General features: G+C 40.3%; 2 protein-coding genes across 7 annotated transcripts in view; one reads left to right on the top strand and one right to left on the bottom strand.

Moving 5' to 3' along the window:
• Positions 1 to 221: 221 nt before the first annotated feature.
• Positions 222 to 9,076, bottom strand: LOC128768380 (serine/threonine-protein kinase ULK4-like). 6 transcript variants are annotated; one of them, XM_053881229.1, is made up of 13 exons: positions 8,929 to 9,076; positions 5,635 to 5,714; positions 3,946 to 3,981; positions 3,876 to 3,907; positions 3,555 to 3,692; positions 3,391 to 3,490; positions 3,167 to 3,306; positions 2,407 to 2,566; positions 2,195 to 2,296; positions 2,043 to 2,126; positions 1,805 to 1,880; positions 1,646 to 1,747; positions 222 to 1,548 (listed from the first exon to the last, which is right to left on the bottom strand). In XM_053881229.1, the coding sequence occupies exons 5-13, from the start codon at positions 3,690 to 3,692 to the stop codon at positions 1,455 to 1,457; spliced, it is 996 nt and encodes a 331-aa protein (XP_053737204.1). In that variant the 5' UTR covers positions 3,876 to 3,907; positions 3,946 to 3,981; positions 5,635 to 5,714; positions 8,929 to 9,076; the 3' UTR covers positions 222 to 1,454. The 6 variants fall into 6 exon arrangements, with proteins under 6 accessions (XP_053737204.1, XP_053737206.1, XP_053737203.1 ...); XM_053881231.1 differs by lacking the exons at positions 3,876 to 3,907; positions 3,946 to 3,981; XM_053881228.1 differs by lacking the exons at positions 5,635 to 5,714; positions 8,929 to 9,076 and having other exon boundaries at positions 3,946 to 4,034.
• The window catches only part of trak1a (trafficking protein, kinesin binding 1a), a 33,064-nt gene continuing 21,223 nt past the window's right edge, over positions 4,536 to 16,376 (top strand). The window contains exons 1-4 of the mRNA XM_053881225.1: positions 4,536 to 4,767; positions 10,061 to 10,375; positions 13,029 to 13,121; positions 15,852 to 16,046. Of these exons, the coding sequence (XP_053737200.1) occupies positions 13,118 to 13,121; positions 15,852 to 16,046 (199 nt within the window). The 5' untranslated portion in view covers positions 4,536 to 4,767; positions 10,061 to 10,375; positions 13,029 to 13,117. The remainder of the gene's footprint in view (positions 4,768 to 10,060; positions 10,376 to 13,028; positions 13,122 to 15,851; positions 16,047 to 16,376) is intronic.

Below are 16,376 nucleotides of genomic sequence, written 5' to 3' on the forward strand. Positions count from 1 at the left end.
TCCACTGACCTTTATCACTGTTAAGAACAAAATGTTTTTAATATTTATATATCCACATATTTAGTTGGGTAAAATTCAAAGCCTAACATCAACCTGGGGTAACAATTTCTTTTGTGTCATTTTAAGGAGTTGAGATGATCCTTTTGTCATTGGTCAGGGGGGAACTTTGAAAGTCTTTTTAAAAACGTCTCAACTTCCCCACTCAATTTTGAGTGTTTTAAAAAAAATAGTTTTCTACAGCATTTCCTGACTAAGAGCAGTATGTCAAGAGCACACTTGAATCCATTACAATGTTTACAGTGACATTCAAATCGTGTCATGCCTTGTACACGACAGTCAATGAATCCCATGCTGCTGTGAATGCTGCTGTAATACATACTTTGACCAGCAGGTGGTAGGACAGGATCATTTCTGCAGTTTCTCGCTGCGCGTTAATTCTTATCCTGTCCAGATCCATACTTTTACTCCTCAAATTTATAAAGTCTACTGTCGGAATATCGGTGCACAAAAATAAGGTTAGGTCGAAGTGTAGTAAACAGAGGTACGTTTCATACATATACCTACTGCCACTTCCACTCTCTTTCCACCCTCGCTTTCTGGAGGAATCTACATGTGACCAGATGTCTTTTGTGTCCGTGCACGCGCGGTACTAAAGCAAACAGGAACAGGATTGGACTTGCTCAAGAGACTGAGAACCATTTCTTCATATTCGCGCTTGTTTCTGAGAATGATGTTAAAATTAGAGATGGGGCTGCATTTTTCTTTTTCTTTTTTTTCTTTTTAAAATTATTTGTCGCTTTTAAATTGAAAGTAGTACATCTCTTTTCAATACTGAAATTGAATATTCAATACCTGCAGTTGAATTCTCCATCCATCAGCACAATCGCATTTAGTCCCCGTCATCATGGATGTCTCAGTCATGACATCACATTGTGTAATGAGGTGCACCTGGAATTGAAGTATTGAAAAATGTTCCCTAACAGAGGAAGTTTATAAGATTAATCTTTGTTCTTCTTTGTTCGTGTTTGTTTGTTGTTTTTGTTTTGTTTGTCATGGAAATAAAGGTGTATAAGTCCCAGTTGTTGTTTAAATAGAAATACAAAATGCTTACAGCATTTTCTTTGGACTTGTTTCAAGTCAATGAGTCAATGTCTTATGGTGGATATTGATGATGGGGTCTGGCTGATAGTGCCATTAGACAAGATCAATAACATTCTAAAATCAATCAGAGAATGAAACCAGAGACTGATGCAGAGAAGGTAAGCTGTGTCTTAACTTTGTACAATGAGTGACCAAGTGAAAAAACAGCTTCATGTTTGGCTTTCACCCTGATCCTCCCCAACAGGGCCAACACCCCTCCAAGCTTCCATAGGTGGGACATGTTCTGTGCTTAGTTGCTGAAAAGTCTTTTATGAGTTATTGTACTCCTTGTTTACCAGGAAGTCCATTTCCTTTCAACACTGTGAGTCGGCTGAATGGACCACACTGCTGTTAGAAGCTTGATCAGCCTGTCCTCTTGACTGGGGCACTTCAGCAGTCTTTGTGAGCCTGAAGAGACATGAAAACATGATGGGATATCATGCTGAACCTTTGATGAAATGTCCGTCGTACATTAAGACAGTGTCGCTCTTGTTTGTTAACACACCTCTGGCTACTTTTTTCCATCTTCTCTTTGCAATCTGCCAAATTTTCCTCTGTCCTTTTACAAGTCCAGAAAGGATGATTGATGATCTCAGGCCAGGTTAGTCTGTGGAAGGGGACATTTAAACAAACGGAGTAGTTCATTTACATGTCAGGGACTGACCTCTTTTTAGGATTTTTTTGGAGTAAACCTCTCAGTAGTTTCAGAAATTCCTTACTGGGACGACTGTCAGGAAACACTGAAAGACAAACAGTAAATTAAAACCCCAAAACATCTGACCATATTTCAAAAATGTGTGGAAAGGCATTGGGTTAATAATACTTATTTTTAAATTAAATTTTATATATAATTTTAATAATGACCTTTAGATATGTTTACACAGGTGAAGTAGAAGTACTACCTGTCTGTTTGGGAGCCGGTGGCTCTTGCTGCAAAATCATTTTCCGTATCTCAGCATAGTGCTCAGAATAGAATGGTGGTTTACCTACAAAAGAAAAATGAAAAATTTGATCACTTTGATGTGACATAACATGCTTTGTCTGGGCGCAGTACCTGTGTACATGTAGTAGAGAACACAGCCAAGAGCCCACAGATCTGAAGCCACGCTGGTTTCTGCACCTTGGAAAACTTCTGGAGCCGTGTAAACTGGAGAGCCTGCATTCAAGCAAGGTTAAAAGAGCCCAACTCATAAATACTGCTGGTGTCTGACATCATTTTGTTGTGGATACAGCGGCTTTAACTGATGGTGTTGAGGCTCATCTCACCTTGGAATCTTTTCTTAAATGCGTCGAAAGTCTCCTTGCAGTCTCCGTTGGTGCCCCAGTCGCACTTGGAAAGTGACACGTAGAAATCCTCTGTGTCTCCGACGGCTTTGGCCCGAGAGAAATTGGAAAACTTCAACCTGCCACTTCCGTCCAGCAGGATCTGGAGTTAGTACATTTTGCGAGGAGAATTATTCATTCATTTCTGCTGCTTATTGACATTTGGGTATGGCAGGATGAGGGAATACAGGGTGAGAGGTCACCATATTGACACCTACAGACAATTAATCAATCAACCTCAGGGGAAGCAAACTGGAGTGCGAAACAGAAAAGACCAAGGCTTGTTCTAAATCTAAAACTGGAGAAGAACCCTGGACCTTTATGAGACTGCAATGCTAACCACTAGGCTACATGCCAAGCAAGTCATATTAATGATGAGTTCTGTTAAGATGATTGGTCATTTTTGACTAATATTTTTAAGAGGTGACAAAACAAGACGTAGAGAAGAAATATATCCTGATATACAGATGAAATAGCCTCATGATTCTGATGTCACAATGCACCATAATTCATGACAGATCAAGCAGAGTATATTTGGCAGAGTTCCTGCATGCGCCTTTAGCTGGCCCATGGTTTTTCCAAAGGTCCCCTCTTCAGGCGCAGCTCATTCCACTAAAGTTTCAGATGCATCTCTATAGGCCACTAGTTTGTTTAGATTAGCAGTAGCTTGACTGTTCTGTTACATGAATTTCTACTCACAAACCTTAGCAGGAGTCAAATCAGAGAATATGATGCCTGATTTGTGGATGTGTTCCAGTCCTCTGACCACGTCCAGCCCAAATTCCCGCACGGTGACCTCTGAGAGACCTTTATCATCAAGTATCAGTGACTCCAGCGAGCCACCTAGTGTTGTCAACAGAAAACATAACCATCAAACCTGAAACAGACGGACAGCAGCAAGAGAATGTGTCCGCCGGTGTTGCTCACCTGAGCACAGCTCCACGATCATCCACAGGTGCTTGGAGGTCATGTACCACTCGTAGAAACGCACAATATTTGGATGATCCAGGTTATGGCAGAGGCGGACCTAACAGATGGGGAGACGTCATTGTAGCGCTTGGAAAACGTCCCTCACTATTAAGATGAATTACGTGATTGGTTATCTCTGGTCTCTTGGATTTGTCCGCACAGATGATGGCTATGTAGTTGAGAGTTCCTCTTTCTCTCCCTTTATAGACGATGGAACTGCTGCCTCTTCCCAGCTCCTCATACTGGAAAAAGTTTTCCATCTATACAAGAAGAGAGAGAGAAGCACATGAACACACTTGTCTATTATAGATATGTCTATCATACTATGTCTATTATAGATAGAAACACATACAATAAATGTATAGCTAGATGTGTTAACTATAGATAGATTTTCTATCATGCTATCATGCAATATATATCAATAGATATTGAAATATACTCAACTTTGGACAGATGTTGTCAAAAGTCACATTGCATCAATAAAGTCAACAATCGCGTTGAATTCCAGTCAGAATGTTTGTCCGATTTCCTGCGTCAGGTTAGCATCGCCTGCAGATTAATGAAGTAAACTCAATTGACAAATGCTGCTGAACGAGAACAAGTGTCAGGAGAAAGCCTTGATCCACGCCGGAAGCCGGGTAAGTTTCGAACCATTGGTAATCAATAGGGGTAATTCAAAATGGAAAGTCGACTATCATTGATTTAATGGTATTTTGAGGGCCAAACGTTTAGAACACCCCTTTGGCTTTAGCCTTTACTGGCGTTAAATTGTGTTTTTGCCGGTAATTTTGGACATTCAAATATGCTTTACAAATGTATGTCACACTATAGACCCCTCTGCAGAATGGTCCATTCTTCGGTTGCCTAGTTACGAAGGAGCAAACATTAGCGCTGCGGTTACTCGCGATTAGTTGTTCAGGTTCCTTAATTGCAAGATGAAAATTCAGATGCTTTTTCGTTAATTCACATATATGTAATAACATGGCATTAATCCAGCGTTTATTTATGTATCTATTGGTTGTCATTTAAAGACGACATTCAGTTTATTATGAAAGACGTACAACCGGAAGTAGTGGTATACGCTTTCTTTTGACCGACCCATCTCCGGTGTATTGTTTCCACTAAGCGGTCTGGTCGCTGAAAGGGATAAAACGTACCTAGATTTTAAGTTTCTAGGTATTATTTTATAACTATTCGGCCTCCATGTTGTTTTTTTAATTGATACTTTTGTTGCATTCTCACACGAGGTACGTTTTGTAACTTAATTTAAAGTCGTTTTAAAACTTTCATCTAGTGGCAGATAACAAAGCGGAATACGAAACTCACCCTAAACTGGTAAGATATCTTTCTTTTATTGACTTTTATTTCGACTTTTTGCTTGAGGAGCAGGTGCGGAGCTGCACGCTGCTTGGCTGATGTGCACGATATTAGGACGGAAGCCTTCGGCGAGTTGAGGGTTTGTTTCATTCAGTTACAATGAGTTATTTCTGGTTAAAGTGTGGCATATGTAATGCGGTTTCTCAAAATGTGTGTTAGTCTTTGTTTCATTTCAGTCAAACTACATTCTCCACATGTGACCAAACCAACGTAAATGGTACTCGATTCATATCCGGTGATGCTTCGCCTGACGTTTTAAGATCTTTAAGTTTGAATTGCAGTCATTTATTCTTACTATTGTTGCTGCATCGGGGCGTGTCCTCTGTATTGAAAGGCCAATGTGGGTTCAACATTACACCACCATGGAATAAGCACGATTGTACACTACATTGCACCAGAAAGTGTCGTTGGAGCCAGTATTATTTACACTGTGAGCATAGTGAAATGGAAACAAGTATGAGAGAGGAGGTTGAAATGATATTTGTGTTGCAGAACCCAAAGACGTTTGTTTTCCCTAACAGTTGTGTTGTTTTGGATTACAAGTTTAACAGAAATGTCAAATTAATATTGCTTTTTTTAATGTCTATATTAGGTTTAAGTTGTGTTGCATAGCATTATAGTGAATTTGTGTTCAGCATTTTTGCACGTACAGGTCTACTTTCTGCAAGTTACAGCTTGTTGAACCAACATGATTCTGTTTGTTTACAGTTAACCAGATTTAAAAGGATGCGGGTAACAGGCCTGTTGTTTTGTTAGGTAGTGACTTCATCTTTCATTACAGCTGGAAACCGACTGTTGACGAAGGTGGACAAAATATTGACTTACATAGCGGTTGCTTTCTTTAGTAACATGTGAGGAAGACTAGGTTATCTTGACCTTGAATCTCAGACAACGATGCCAAAGACCTGTAGGGTTTGAAAAAATGGGCTTGAGCTCATTAATTTTACAAAACAGTAAGAACACTAGATGATTTTTGCGAGATGCGCCGTTGATTATGAAGTGATATGTGTGTTGCGCTACAAATAGCACACAGAGATCATAAGTTGGGTCAAACACTGCTAAAGGCAGGGTCCAATGTCACAGCGACTTTACAGAGTTGTCTTTATCAGACCCAGTTACTACCACCCTGTCACTCATTGAACTCTGCGCGTCCCAAAGGTGAGAAAACAACCTTCAGACTTACACTTTTCATGTCCGTTTCTGTGAACAATTTCCTGTCCTTGTGTTTATATGACCAATTATGTAAGCACTATTCAACCCTCTTAGTGGTTAGTAGCCCAATATTAACTTGGTCACGGTCATGTAAAGCCGTGGGATGAAATGAATGTATTTTCCGGTCTGGCCTTTTATGTGACCGATGGACTTTAATAGAAGAAAAGCCCCGAGTGCACAGGTGTGATTCAATTAAAATGCCCAAAATGAAAGTGACTAATTCTCTGTTACATAATAATTCAAATGAAACCTCACAACATATTAACAAAATGTTGAACTCTGTCGATGTATTGTGGCTGTATAGATGTGTGGTTTCTAAAGGAGCCTCCCCATCGGAACTCTTTTAAACTCCTCTTAGGATCACGTGACTTTTTCCAAGTGGTTATTTCATCACTGCACTTCTTCATTTTATTCTCTGTTCCTCAAAATGTCAAGACTACTCCCCTTCTAGCATCAGACCAAACATGTTTGTAAAAACAAAACAAAAAAGATTCTGTTGAAGTCATTTGAGGTTTCCTCCAACATGCTTTTGGACCCACTAGCTTGTCCGACTGTCCCTGCTCATCTTCCAGGTGAGAAAAGAAAGGTGACAATGAAAACACTGCAGTGTCAATAAATATTCACAAACAGTGCTCGTTTCGACAACCTTTGTTGCACTTTTACTTGTAAACATTAACATGTAAGATGCATCAAGTGCTGCATGATAAAGAGAAAAACCAAACAGCAAAGCCATCAATAAACAGTATAAATCACTTCAGTGGAACTACTTGGTAACAGTCTCTTGGAGGGGAGTTGGATTGGCTCTCTCTTATATGGCACACAGGATATTGGACTATTGATTTCATTCATTATTTCAGCAGGCAGGGTGTGCTGCCATCTGCTTCGAGGAAACAGGCTGCGATTCTTACAGCTTCAGCTCCCTTTCCATCGCTCTATTGCTTCAAAGTGGTGTATGGTATGGCAGACTGAGAAGGCAGAGATAAAGGAGGTTTAGTTTTACTGTACTTTTATCTGCTTATTGTACTTAGTAATCCTAGGATGGGACGAGGAAGAAGTCTGTGACTGCTACCTGATTTGCTGAGTGGGTTTCCACCACAGACACCCGAAATAATTCAACAAATAAAACCATTTCTTCCATCACTCCAATACAGACCATCAATGAGGTTGGTTTTGTAGTTTTGATTCTTGTACTTGGTTTGAATCTCCATGGGGTCAACTGACAGGTGTGTTGATTTTGACGTCCCTACATACATCAACAATTGCCTTTTGGAAAACCGCTTACAACAAGATTTAAACTGAACACACAAATAAACTGCAACGCATGTTCACACTTACGTGCAAGTGAACGCGTTATTTATGTATAAATCCTGCCGTAAATAGTTCAGTGACACGCCGTTAGCAAACATACAAAGGTTTTATTTGCTATTTTGCGTATGTATTATATACTACAGTAGCAACAGATGGGTTCAGTCATTTTTTTTTTTGGCTTTAAATTAAAAAAGGAAACTTGTCAGACGTTATCCGTCATGGGCAGAAAAGGCTGGTACCCTTGCTGCTAGAAAAGTTGGATAATTTACCTATACCAGTTCAAAATATAGCATTGTGCATTTGCTTGGTTCAGGTGTTGTCTTTATAGCTGATTATATACAATGAACTCATCTGTTAGGCGAACCGTCTAACAGATGATGGTGTTTTTAACTAGCTTCACTGTGGATCATGCAACGTGTTTGTAGATTTGGCCACCAATCTTACCTGTTCCAACACTGCATTACATCAGTTCCTGTGACTTGTAGGGTGGTGAGTAAAGTTTATTATGTTATTATTATATATATATTTTTTAATTGGCTTCATTGATAACAAGAGTCACTGTGATATTTTCTGCCTTTTTAGGTAGTTGTGTTGTGCTGTAAATAACTTGTATAGTTTTTAAGTACAGATACTTCAAAAACTGGTAAGATTATCCTTAAAAATATTTGACAAGGATCTGTAATGATATTAGGAGTAAAAAAGTAATGGGTTTTTTTTTATAATGTTTTTCTTACTTTCTTTTGACTCCTTAAGGAGCGCATGAGAATCCGACAGAATATAACTACATTTTTTCAGGCTACTTTAATTAAACTCATCTTAGTGATTTGTTTCAAAATAAATAAACTGTTCCCCTTCATTACCACCTCATAACAAACAAATGATTTGACCTCGTGTTTGACACTCATTCTAGCAGCTTGTAGTCCATTTTGTGTGGTCAGAGCCTACGCTGTTCCACTCTCACTTCACAAAACAGAGTACAACAGTGTTCCATCGAGACATCATTCCACAGTAAAATCCATTAGACGTTTTTGACTTTCAAGTAAAAGCCAGTGAAATTGTGCTCCGCTTTGTCATTGACTCAAAGTAGGGAAAACCCCTCAAGCAAGAGCAGTCCTCGCTGAACTGGCAAAAGGACAGCAAATGCATGTCCATGTGCTGAGTGTCCTGCTGGTTAAATACAGTATGCTCATTTAAAATAGCATAAATGATATTCAGGCTGCAGTGTAGAACAGGTGTTTCTCCCAGCAATTTGAATAAAACATTGGTGAATAGTTTTCTGGTGGAGACTTGCATTACCGAAGTTGTCATACATTAAGCTCTCTGTGTTATGTTGTCATTAGCAACAGCATTCAGACATCTGTTTCACTGTCCAACAATGGAAACTTTGTGACCTATATTCTGCTTCCCACAGTGATGTCACTGGGCTTTGACTGGCTGTCTCTAAAAAAGGTTGGGGGTGAAATGGAAAATGTCTGAGTCCGTTAGGAGTGGACACTCGAGGATGCCAAGCTAAGTAGTGGAAGTCAGGAAGCATGTTGTCTAGGTAACAGATGTGAATTCTAGCAGCTGATCGAAAACATTCAAAAGCCCAGTACTTACTCTGGTGTGAGTTCTGTGCCACACTCGCCTTCTGTTTAGTGAATTTAAATGAGTGTGAATGGGTTTGAGCTAACCTGAAAGCAAAAGGTCAAATTTAATTCAATACTTTTCAGTGGTGTTGTAACGGTATCGGACAGTTCAAAATAGACTTGAGTCAACCAAGACACCAAAGGACATTGCCATATGTCTGCCAGCAAGAAAAAGCAAGTCGCAAGAAAGACCAAAGTACTATCACGCTCTCAGATACCACAAAGACGCAGGTGACGGAACTAAAATCAATGAAAGACATCAAAGTTCCACGAGAGGAGCTGTGGCGGTGTGTCATGTGCATAAGAAGCACGTATTGACACAACAAACAGGTTGCAGGAAACACTTTTGCACAGAAGTGTTGTTGAAAGTGTGCGTTGCAAGGTCAAAAACTGAACCACTGTAATCAAGCAAAGAAAAGCAAGCACAGACACAAAGCAAACAAACGTAACTAACCAAAGCACCCAATATTTTTATGTCATTATTAGTTTTGATTATTTTAATGTGGACATCAGACAGGGATGTAAGCCTTGAATGTCATGGAAAGTTTATTCATTTCAGAGTGCATCTTTGTAACAGATTTTTGAGCTGAGTGTGATTTAGATTCTGGGACTAACCATACAATGTGTTTGTGCTACATTAAGGCATCTTATAAGCCCCAGCAAGTTTCGTTGTTGGTATCTTGTTTGCTCAGATTTTGTTCTTTGTTGTTTCATTGACTTTCTATCAGATGTAGAAGGACCTTGGATTTTTTTGGATGGTCAACTGGACATCTTGTAAGTTTTCAGTTGTTAATCTTGTGTTGTTGTTGGTGGTTTTTTTTCGATATTTGAATGTTTTGGTCACTAAATCAGTTCTTAAAGTTGGATGACATGGATGGAAGAGAACTAACCATCAACACTTGCCAATTAATAACACCTGCTTGTGAGTTGTCAAAACTTGGGCCAAACAATGGTCCCACCTAGTCTTGTCACGTGGCCCAAAGGAACTTCAAATGTGTTTCTACTTAATGTATCAAAATGTTGCGATTGAAAACACTGACTTTATTCTCTTAATATTTGATTAACAAAGCATCACTCTCTATATGACCTAATTTCTCTCGTAGATGTCCAGCGAAAGACCGTTGCTGTCTGCAAGCTCTCCTGAAGCTTTGGTCCACGACTGCGTAGCTATGACCAAGTTTGGTAGATGGCTGGTCCTGTGTTAAACCAGTAACTCCTCAGCGCCAAGCTGGACCCAAAGACTCCACCTCCCGACACCTGCTCCTCCGCCCTGTCCCCGAAACAGTGTGCTGAGAGATTTAGGCTCTGTAACCAAGAGCTGCTATTGGCCGGAGAGGAGGAGTATGTCTGTGACATCAGTCGACGGAGCTCACCTGACGACGACACGGCCTCCTTCAGGGATGCAGAGACCATTACAGGTAATCCCAGTTATTCTTGACTCTCATGGTGTTTCATGGTGATGATGACGTTCAAAATGCTGATGTTCAATTTCACCCAACTAGTGTTTGAGTGGTGAACTTGGCTGGGCTCACAGTGTAACGGAAGGAGCTCTTTGGCAGAGTGAGAAGAATGTGCTTTGAGAAACTGCCCCTCTGTGTGTGACCTGTTTCTAATGTCACATCCTGTTAGTGAAGCCGCTCCGGGGAGCTTCGGTCTGTGAAAGAGAGGCAGCCGAGTTCCCAGTAGACTGTCGTCGCCCAAACTCTTTTTCTGAGTTCAAGTGTATCTTGAGGACTTTTAAAGTGACATGAGCCCGGACTTGTTTGCATTTTGAAGATCTGCATTGGGTTAAGATGTTTACCTAGATAAGATTAGATGTCTTTTATTCAGAGGATATCTCATGTTTGATTTGGAAATTTAGGGAAAAAACATGGTTTGTTTTGATTTTAAGATGCAAGGCGGCCCCCTGTGTAGACTGCAGCGGAGAGAGCTGAATACAGCGGCCTCAGCGGTCCAACTGGGTTGCCAAGCACTCAAACTGTGAATTTATTTGGGATTTGAACTGAAGCCTTTTACACTCAGCCAAGCAACACTTGAATCTCCCTTGATTGTGACCATGAAACACCTTCAAAATAAACGCCACATCTTCTTTTTTTGTGAAATGAATTCCAGACTGCTGGGCTGCCAACCTCACTTCTTTATCTCTATTTTTATTAACTATTAACCTGCTGTGATCCTGTCATGAAAGGATTAAAATAAATAGTATCAGTGCCGCCATCGTGTGGTATGAATCTGACAATACAGTACATTCTCTGATGTCAATATACATTTTTATTTCCATCCTGTTGAAGTACTTTTTGTCTCTTGGTCTGCTTCTGCCAGATTATCTATGTGTTGTGAAATTTTGGGGATTAAATAAGTTGAAAAAAATGAAGGAGGAACGTCTCTTTGTTCACGAGCCAGCAGTGATGTAAGGAGCGGATGAATCACTTGATGAAGGGGTGCTTGTTGAGGTGAGAGAGAAGTGGGATAAACAAGTGGACCAAGACGACATAAAGTTATGTAAGTGGGCAAACAAGTGAGCTTGCATCATGACTGCAGACTGAACCATTGTGCTGTAACGTTTGGAGGAGAGCCCGAGGTCGAAGCTGTCCTACGTGTTTGTGTGTCGAGTCATGGATGCAAAACCTCTTTGGATGGTTTTACTGACCATTGACTTTTAAACTTAAGCATTGCGTTTCAAATAACGTCAAAGTAATTTCATTAAAGTTTGCTAATATGAGTGATTTTTTTGCGTTCTAATGAGTAGTTAGTTGTCTCAGGTGTAAAAATGTCAACAAGGTCAGGTTCATTTTCAAACCTCCCTTGTTTTTCTTGTTTGTGTGCAAACTTGAGTGACAACTGAAGTTTCAGTGTCGTCATACCTGTGAGCCGCACACATGTTCAGAATGAGACTTGTGACTTTTGGTCACCTTGTGCTCAGTAACACCCAGCAGCACAGTGACAGGTTTCTGTCCCTTTTAACTTGAGCCTTATCTAATTATAGTGTGACTGCGTGCTGGTCTTATGACAAAAGCATTTACATAGTTGCCTTTTTCAGTACAGTGTCTTACAGTCGTTTGAAATAATGTGAAGAATCCACTGCAAAGTTAAATGGAGACATGTTTTCCTTTGGGTTGTTGATAGCACTTTTTGAACAGTGGAAAGGTTCTATGTTGTTATTATTTTTTAATAATTATTATGATGAAGGTCTGTTGTCGCTCATTTCTGCTTCTCTTGTGAAGTCAAGTTTAAACATGACTGCTCCAGAGTTTTAGTAAAAACGTCAATATTAGTGTATTTATTCAAACTATGCGCTTTAATTGTCACTGTGAAAATCTGTCAACCTACAAGTCTCTAGGTGCATGTCAAGTTGACGTGCACCTAGAGTTTACCTGGATGTAACTCCAGTTCTAGGATTACATGTGAGACCTTTAAAATGAGTTGCATTTGTTGGTTTTCACAGCCTCAGAGTGAGGTGAAACAATAGTACTGAACTGAGAACATGATGTCACAGTCACATGACTAAGAATGTTGCTGATTCTACATTATTTAGCTTAAAAATTGTGACCTGTGAATTTTGGTTTGTGGATCGGATTTGCTTTAAACACAGATAATCGTCTCAATACAGTCTGTGCTGTGTAAGATTGCGTTAAAACTTTGAAGATAATGAAATAGTGATTAATTGAAAATGTGTATGTTATCACCGTAGAATTTACAATAGGGTGTAGTTGTAGTCTTGTGTCAGACCTGCTTTTGTGTAAAGTTGAGGGCATGTAGTTTTGTTTGACTTGATTGCTCCCAGGAGACTGACAGTCTCTGTTTGTTTGCCCACAATCATGTGACTCGTAGCACAGACGGGTGACAGACAGTAAGTAGATGCAGCAGACAGAGTCCAGCTGGTTCCGCTGCCTGAGTGGAGCGCAGCAGAGCGTTGGGCGGGCTATATATCGTCACTGGCATGTCAGGCATGACGAACCAGTTTGGCTGTGGTCTCTTCACTCCTCCTCCTCCTCCTCCTCCCTCTCGGAGTCGTTCTCTAACTTTGAGCACGCTCTCTCCTCTGCTTCCTGTCTCTCCCAACACTTTTAGTCTGTGCGGTTTCTCGTGGCCCTGCCCTCACCCAGTCCTCTGGAAAATGTGATAGGGCAAGGGCAGCAGAATTTCGGGCTTCAGGCACCATGAGTGAGTAGTCTATTTGCTTTAATACTTAGCTGAACTAAGCTTGTTTTGGGCATCCATGGTGTTAGTCGTTTGTCTGTTGTTTTGAGCTGTCAAACACTCGTTTGCAGATTAGCAACATGGTCATTGGTGTTTCGCGCCCTCATGTATCCGTGGCTGGATATTTACATATAAATTTTCATCTAAGATCGCTTCAAGTCTCTCATGTTTGATTTCCATATTGGGAGCTTCCCCCCCATCTGATCCAAATATCTTTCAGTCTAGCACCAGTCCCATCTGCTGTCCAACGCCTGCCCTGCTCTGTGACCTATATTAGGGTCTCCGTTCTGCGACACCACAGTTATTGTTAACTAAATATCACCAGACACCGCAGGAATCCTCGCGAAGAGTCCCATGTGACCCAAACAATTCCTGTCTTCGATCATTTTTGGCACATCAGAACATTGTTGTGCTGTCAGCAGCAGTATCACGTGTTTATTGCCGGTCTTCCAAATGTGACAGTGAACTATTCTTGAGTATGAACTTGAACTTTTCTTCCGCCCCTTGTAGGTGTTCAATTCAAGGTTGTTGCCACGCTGAGCTAACTTTGTTTGCCTAGCTTAATTGAACATAAACTTGAGCGTCATATTGTCTTTTATGGCTAAGTTTTATTGTGAAATCTCATATTAAAAGCAACTAGAAACTGCATTTTTACCTTTTAGAACAGCCATATATGTTTCTAACATACAACTTTAATGTGGGGAATTACCAGAAGTGTCTTAAGTTGAGAATTTTTTAAGTATGAATTTTTGTTATTTTAGAAGCATCCGTTATTTTCCTATTTTTAATTGATTCAGGGCTTGTTTAACCCCATTGGGAAATTAACTAATGAGAAATTACTTATGATGTATATTATATAAATAATGCAGTTATTTGCGGATAATACATTAAATAAAAGAGGAAGAAAAAGACATCACAAACTTGCTTTCACAAGAGTTAGTGTAAACAGAGCTGTTTGAGTGCATAGTATTAGCTCGTAGTGTAAAGCTAAGCTTTGTTTTCTGTGACCTTTTCACCTCAATACTGTCCGCAGTCTGTTCACAATAGGTCTAAAACTCTAGACAAGCCTTGTGTGGAGACCCGAATAAAGCTTGGTGAAGTCTCTGCAGAATGATGGAACAGTTGAAACAGTAGATTCCGTCAACTGAGCTGTTTTTCGTTTCCTATAATGATGTGGAGTGTTTTTTTTCCCCTCCAGTACAGTCGTAAATCTAATTGGAAAATGCATTGCACACTTTTGTTTGACAAAACTGTGAAATTTATTTGGAAATTCAGTCTGTTGCTTTCTTTATGTGTGTGAATGTTTGCACAGTTTAATCTCATTTACTTCAAACATTGGTGCTGACTACGGAGTTGCTTTGAGACGTAATGTTTCAGTTTTGTTTGTCAGTATGTATTGGAGCTGCTAATTGTTAGGTTATCTTAATTCTTGACATTGAGAGTGTTCTCTTATGGTCAGTTTGAGGGGACAGTCTTGAGGTGCAGGCCTGTCGTGAGTTCACTCCAAAATGCTCTTTTCTAAATGAACTTATTGTACCCTTCCTTCATCCAGTGTTAAGAAACAAACATGAGGGAGGATGAAAATGTGTGAAAATAATCTTAGTTGAGAGGTGAAAAGAAGATGCATCTTGTCACTAGAAACGTCTTGTTTAACTTTCGCAAATTTGCAGAGCTTGGTTGCAGCAGCACCAGAAACTCTAGTCTTAATTTTATGGGTTCATACTCCTTAAATGCAGAGGAACTGTTTGGTCTTGACATGAGACGGTTCTGCAACATTCTTAAAACCACTAACACTGGAGAATGAAGCCGGTGGCTCAGTTGCAGCAGTGTAAAGTCTAATGTCAATGGAAGCATTGTTGTAATGGGTTAATCCAGTGGAAAATCTCCACTAGTTTGATTTTAGAGAAGACAAAACACATGTGTCACCGTCTTTGGTGGCCTCTTTGTTCTGCAGACAGTGAGTGCTCCGGCTATTCTTATCCTCATTCACATTCTATCAGAGTTCAGATTGGCTTCAGCACCACCAATCTGTTTTAGCTATCAAGCGAGTGCAAAAATATACTTGTTTACCTGCCAATACAGGCATTTTCTTTGACGCCAGTTCACAAAACTATGATGAATATGTGCTCTCACTGCACACTTTTAAAACCTGTGATTTAAAGCAAGATTCCTCCCAGTGTTCCTGCAGAGCTTGTCATTTAGTGCTGTGTGAGCACAGTGAGACGCCATTGTTTCAGGCGGAGGCAGGACTGGTGCTATTTCTTTTTACAGAGGCTTTATTATTCTCTGTATTCACCCACAAGTTCTCTATTCAAACTCTTAAACGGTGGGTTGGTTAGGTGGTTGGTCAATGACTGCATAGTCGAAGGTTGTGGTCGTTTTTTTTTGCTGAGGCTGTTGAAGAAGTGAGGTCAGGTTGAGTCATCATTGTTGCTGTTGACTTTGCTGAACAGTTTGGCCTCTTGTGAAGTAAATTTGAAGAGCCCTTCTTTTAAAAAAGGGACTTGCTATACAACTTAATGGAAAGATTAGGTGAAATCATGCGTTTTCTATGTATTGCCACTAGAGGTCAGACTTTCACAGCTCATCGTCGGTATTATAGGTGAATCGTTTGACCTTAACAAAAAAAAAAAACGAACTAAATCACAGCTTGTCAGTAAACTAAATAAAGTGTCCCCCTCTCTCTTTCTGCAGATGTGTGTAACAATCCTGATCTGCCCGAGCTCGAGATTATCAGCCTTCTGGAGGAACAACTGCCCCTCTACAAGCTGAGGGCAGACACTGTTTTCGGCTACGAACAAGATGATTGGATACACACGCCGCTGGTGGAGCCTGAAGCCGCTGTTGAACTGACCACAGAGCAGATCGATGAAACTCTCAAATACTTCTGTAAGTCCAACACTTTTTTACATGAGCTTAATCATGCATCCCTGCTCTACTTGATTAATACATCTGAAACAAATCTGCCTTTGCCAAACATTAGATTAGTCTCAAAATGCTGCAATTAAAGTGGCATTGCTAGAGTTGTGGGGCGTGGAGGTTTCTGCATCACTCTGCTGCCCTGTGTTTACATATGGTCTGCACGTGACTCTTCATGTTGAATCAGGCTCGCAACTGCTTTCAGAAGGTCCATGTCAGCAGAACTGTGTCTCTCTCATGCACACTCTCCTGCACAGCACACATGTAGTACACACGCTTAAACAGAGAGGCTGTATGTGG

The sequence above is a fragment of the Synchiropus splendidus genome, chromosome 12 (assembly GCF_027744825.2).
Source record: "Synchiropus splendidus isolate RoL2022-P1 chromosome 12, RoL_Sspl_1.0, whole genome shotgun sequence".
Classification (NCBI taxonomy): domain Eukaryota; kingdom Metazoa; phylum Chordata; class Actinopteri; order Syngnathiformes; family Callionymidae; genus Synchiropus; species Synchiropus splendidus.

Excerpts from the sequence above, each read along its gene's own strand:
- LOC128768380 (XM_053881232.1), bottom strand. The coding sequence starts at position 3,692 with ATGGAAAACTTTTTCCAGTATGAGGAGCTGGGAAGAGGCAGCAGTTCC. Across the intron at positions 3,491-3,554 it reads GACCAGAGATAACCAATCAC|GTCCGCCTCTGCCATAACCT; the intron begins GTAATTCATCTT and ends CCCATCTGTTAG. Across the intron at positions 3,307-3,390 it reads GATCGTGGAGCTGTGCTCAG|GTGGCTCGCTGGAGTCACTG; the intron begins GTGAGCAACACC and ends TGACAACACTAG.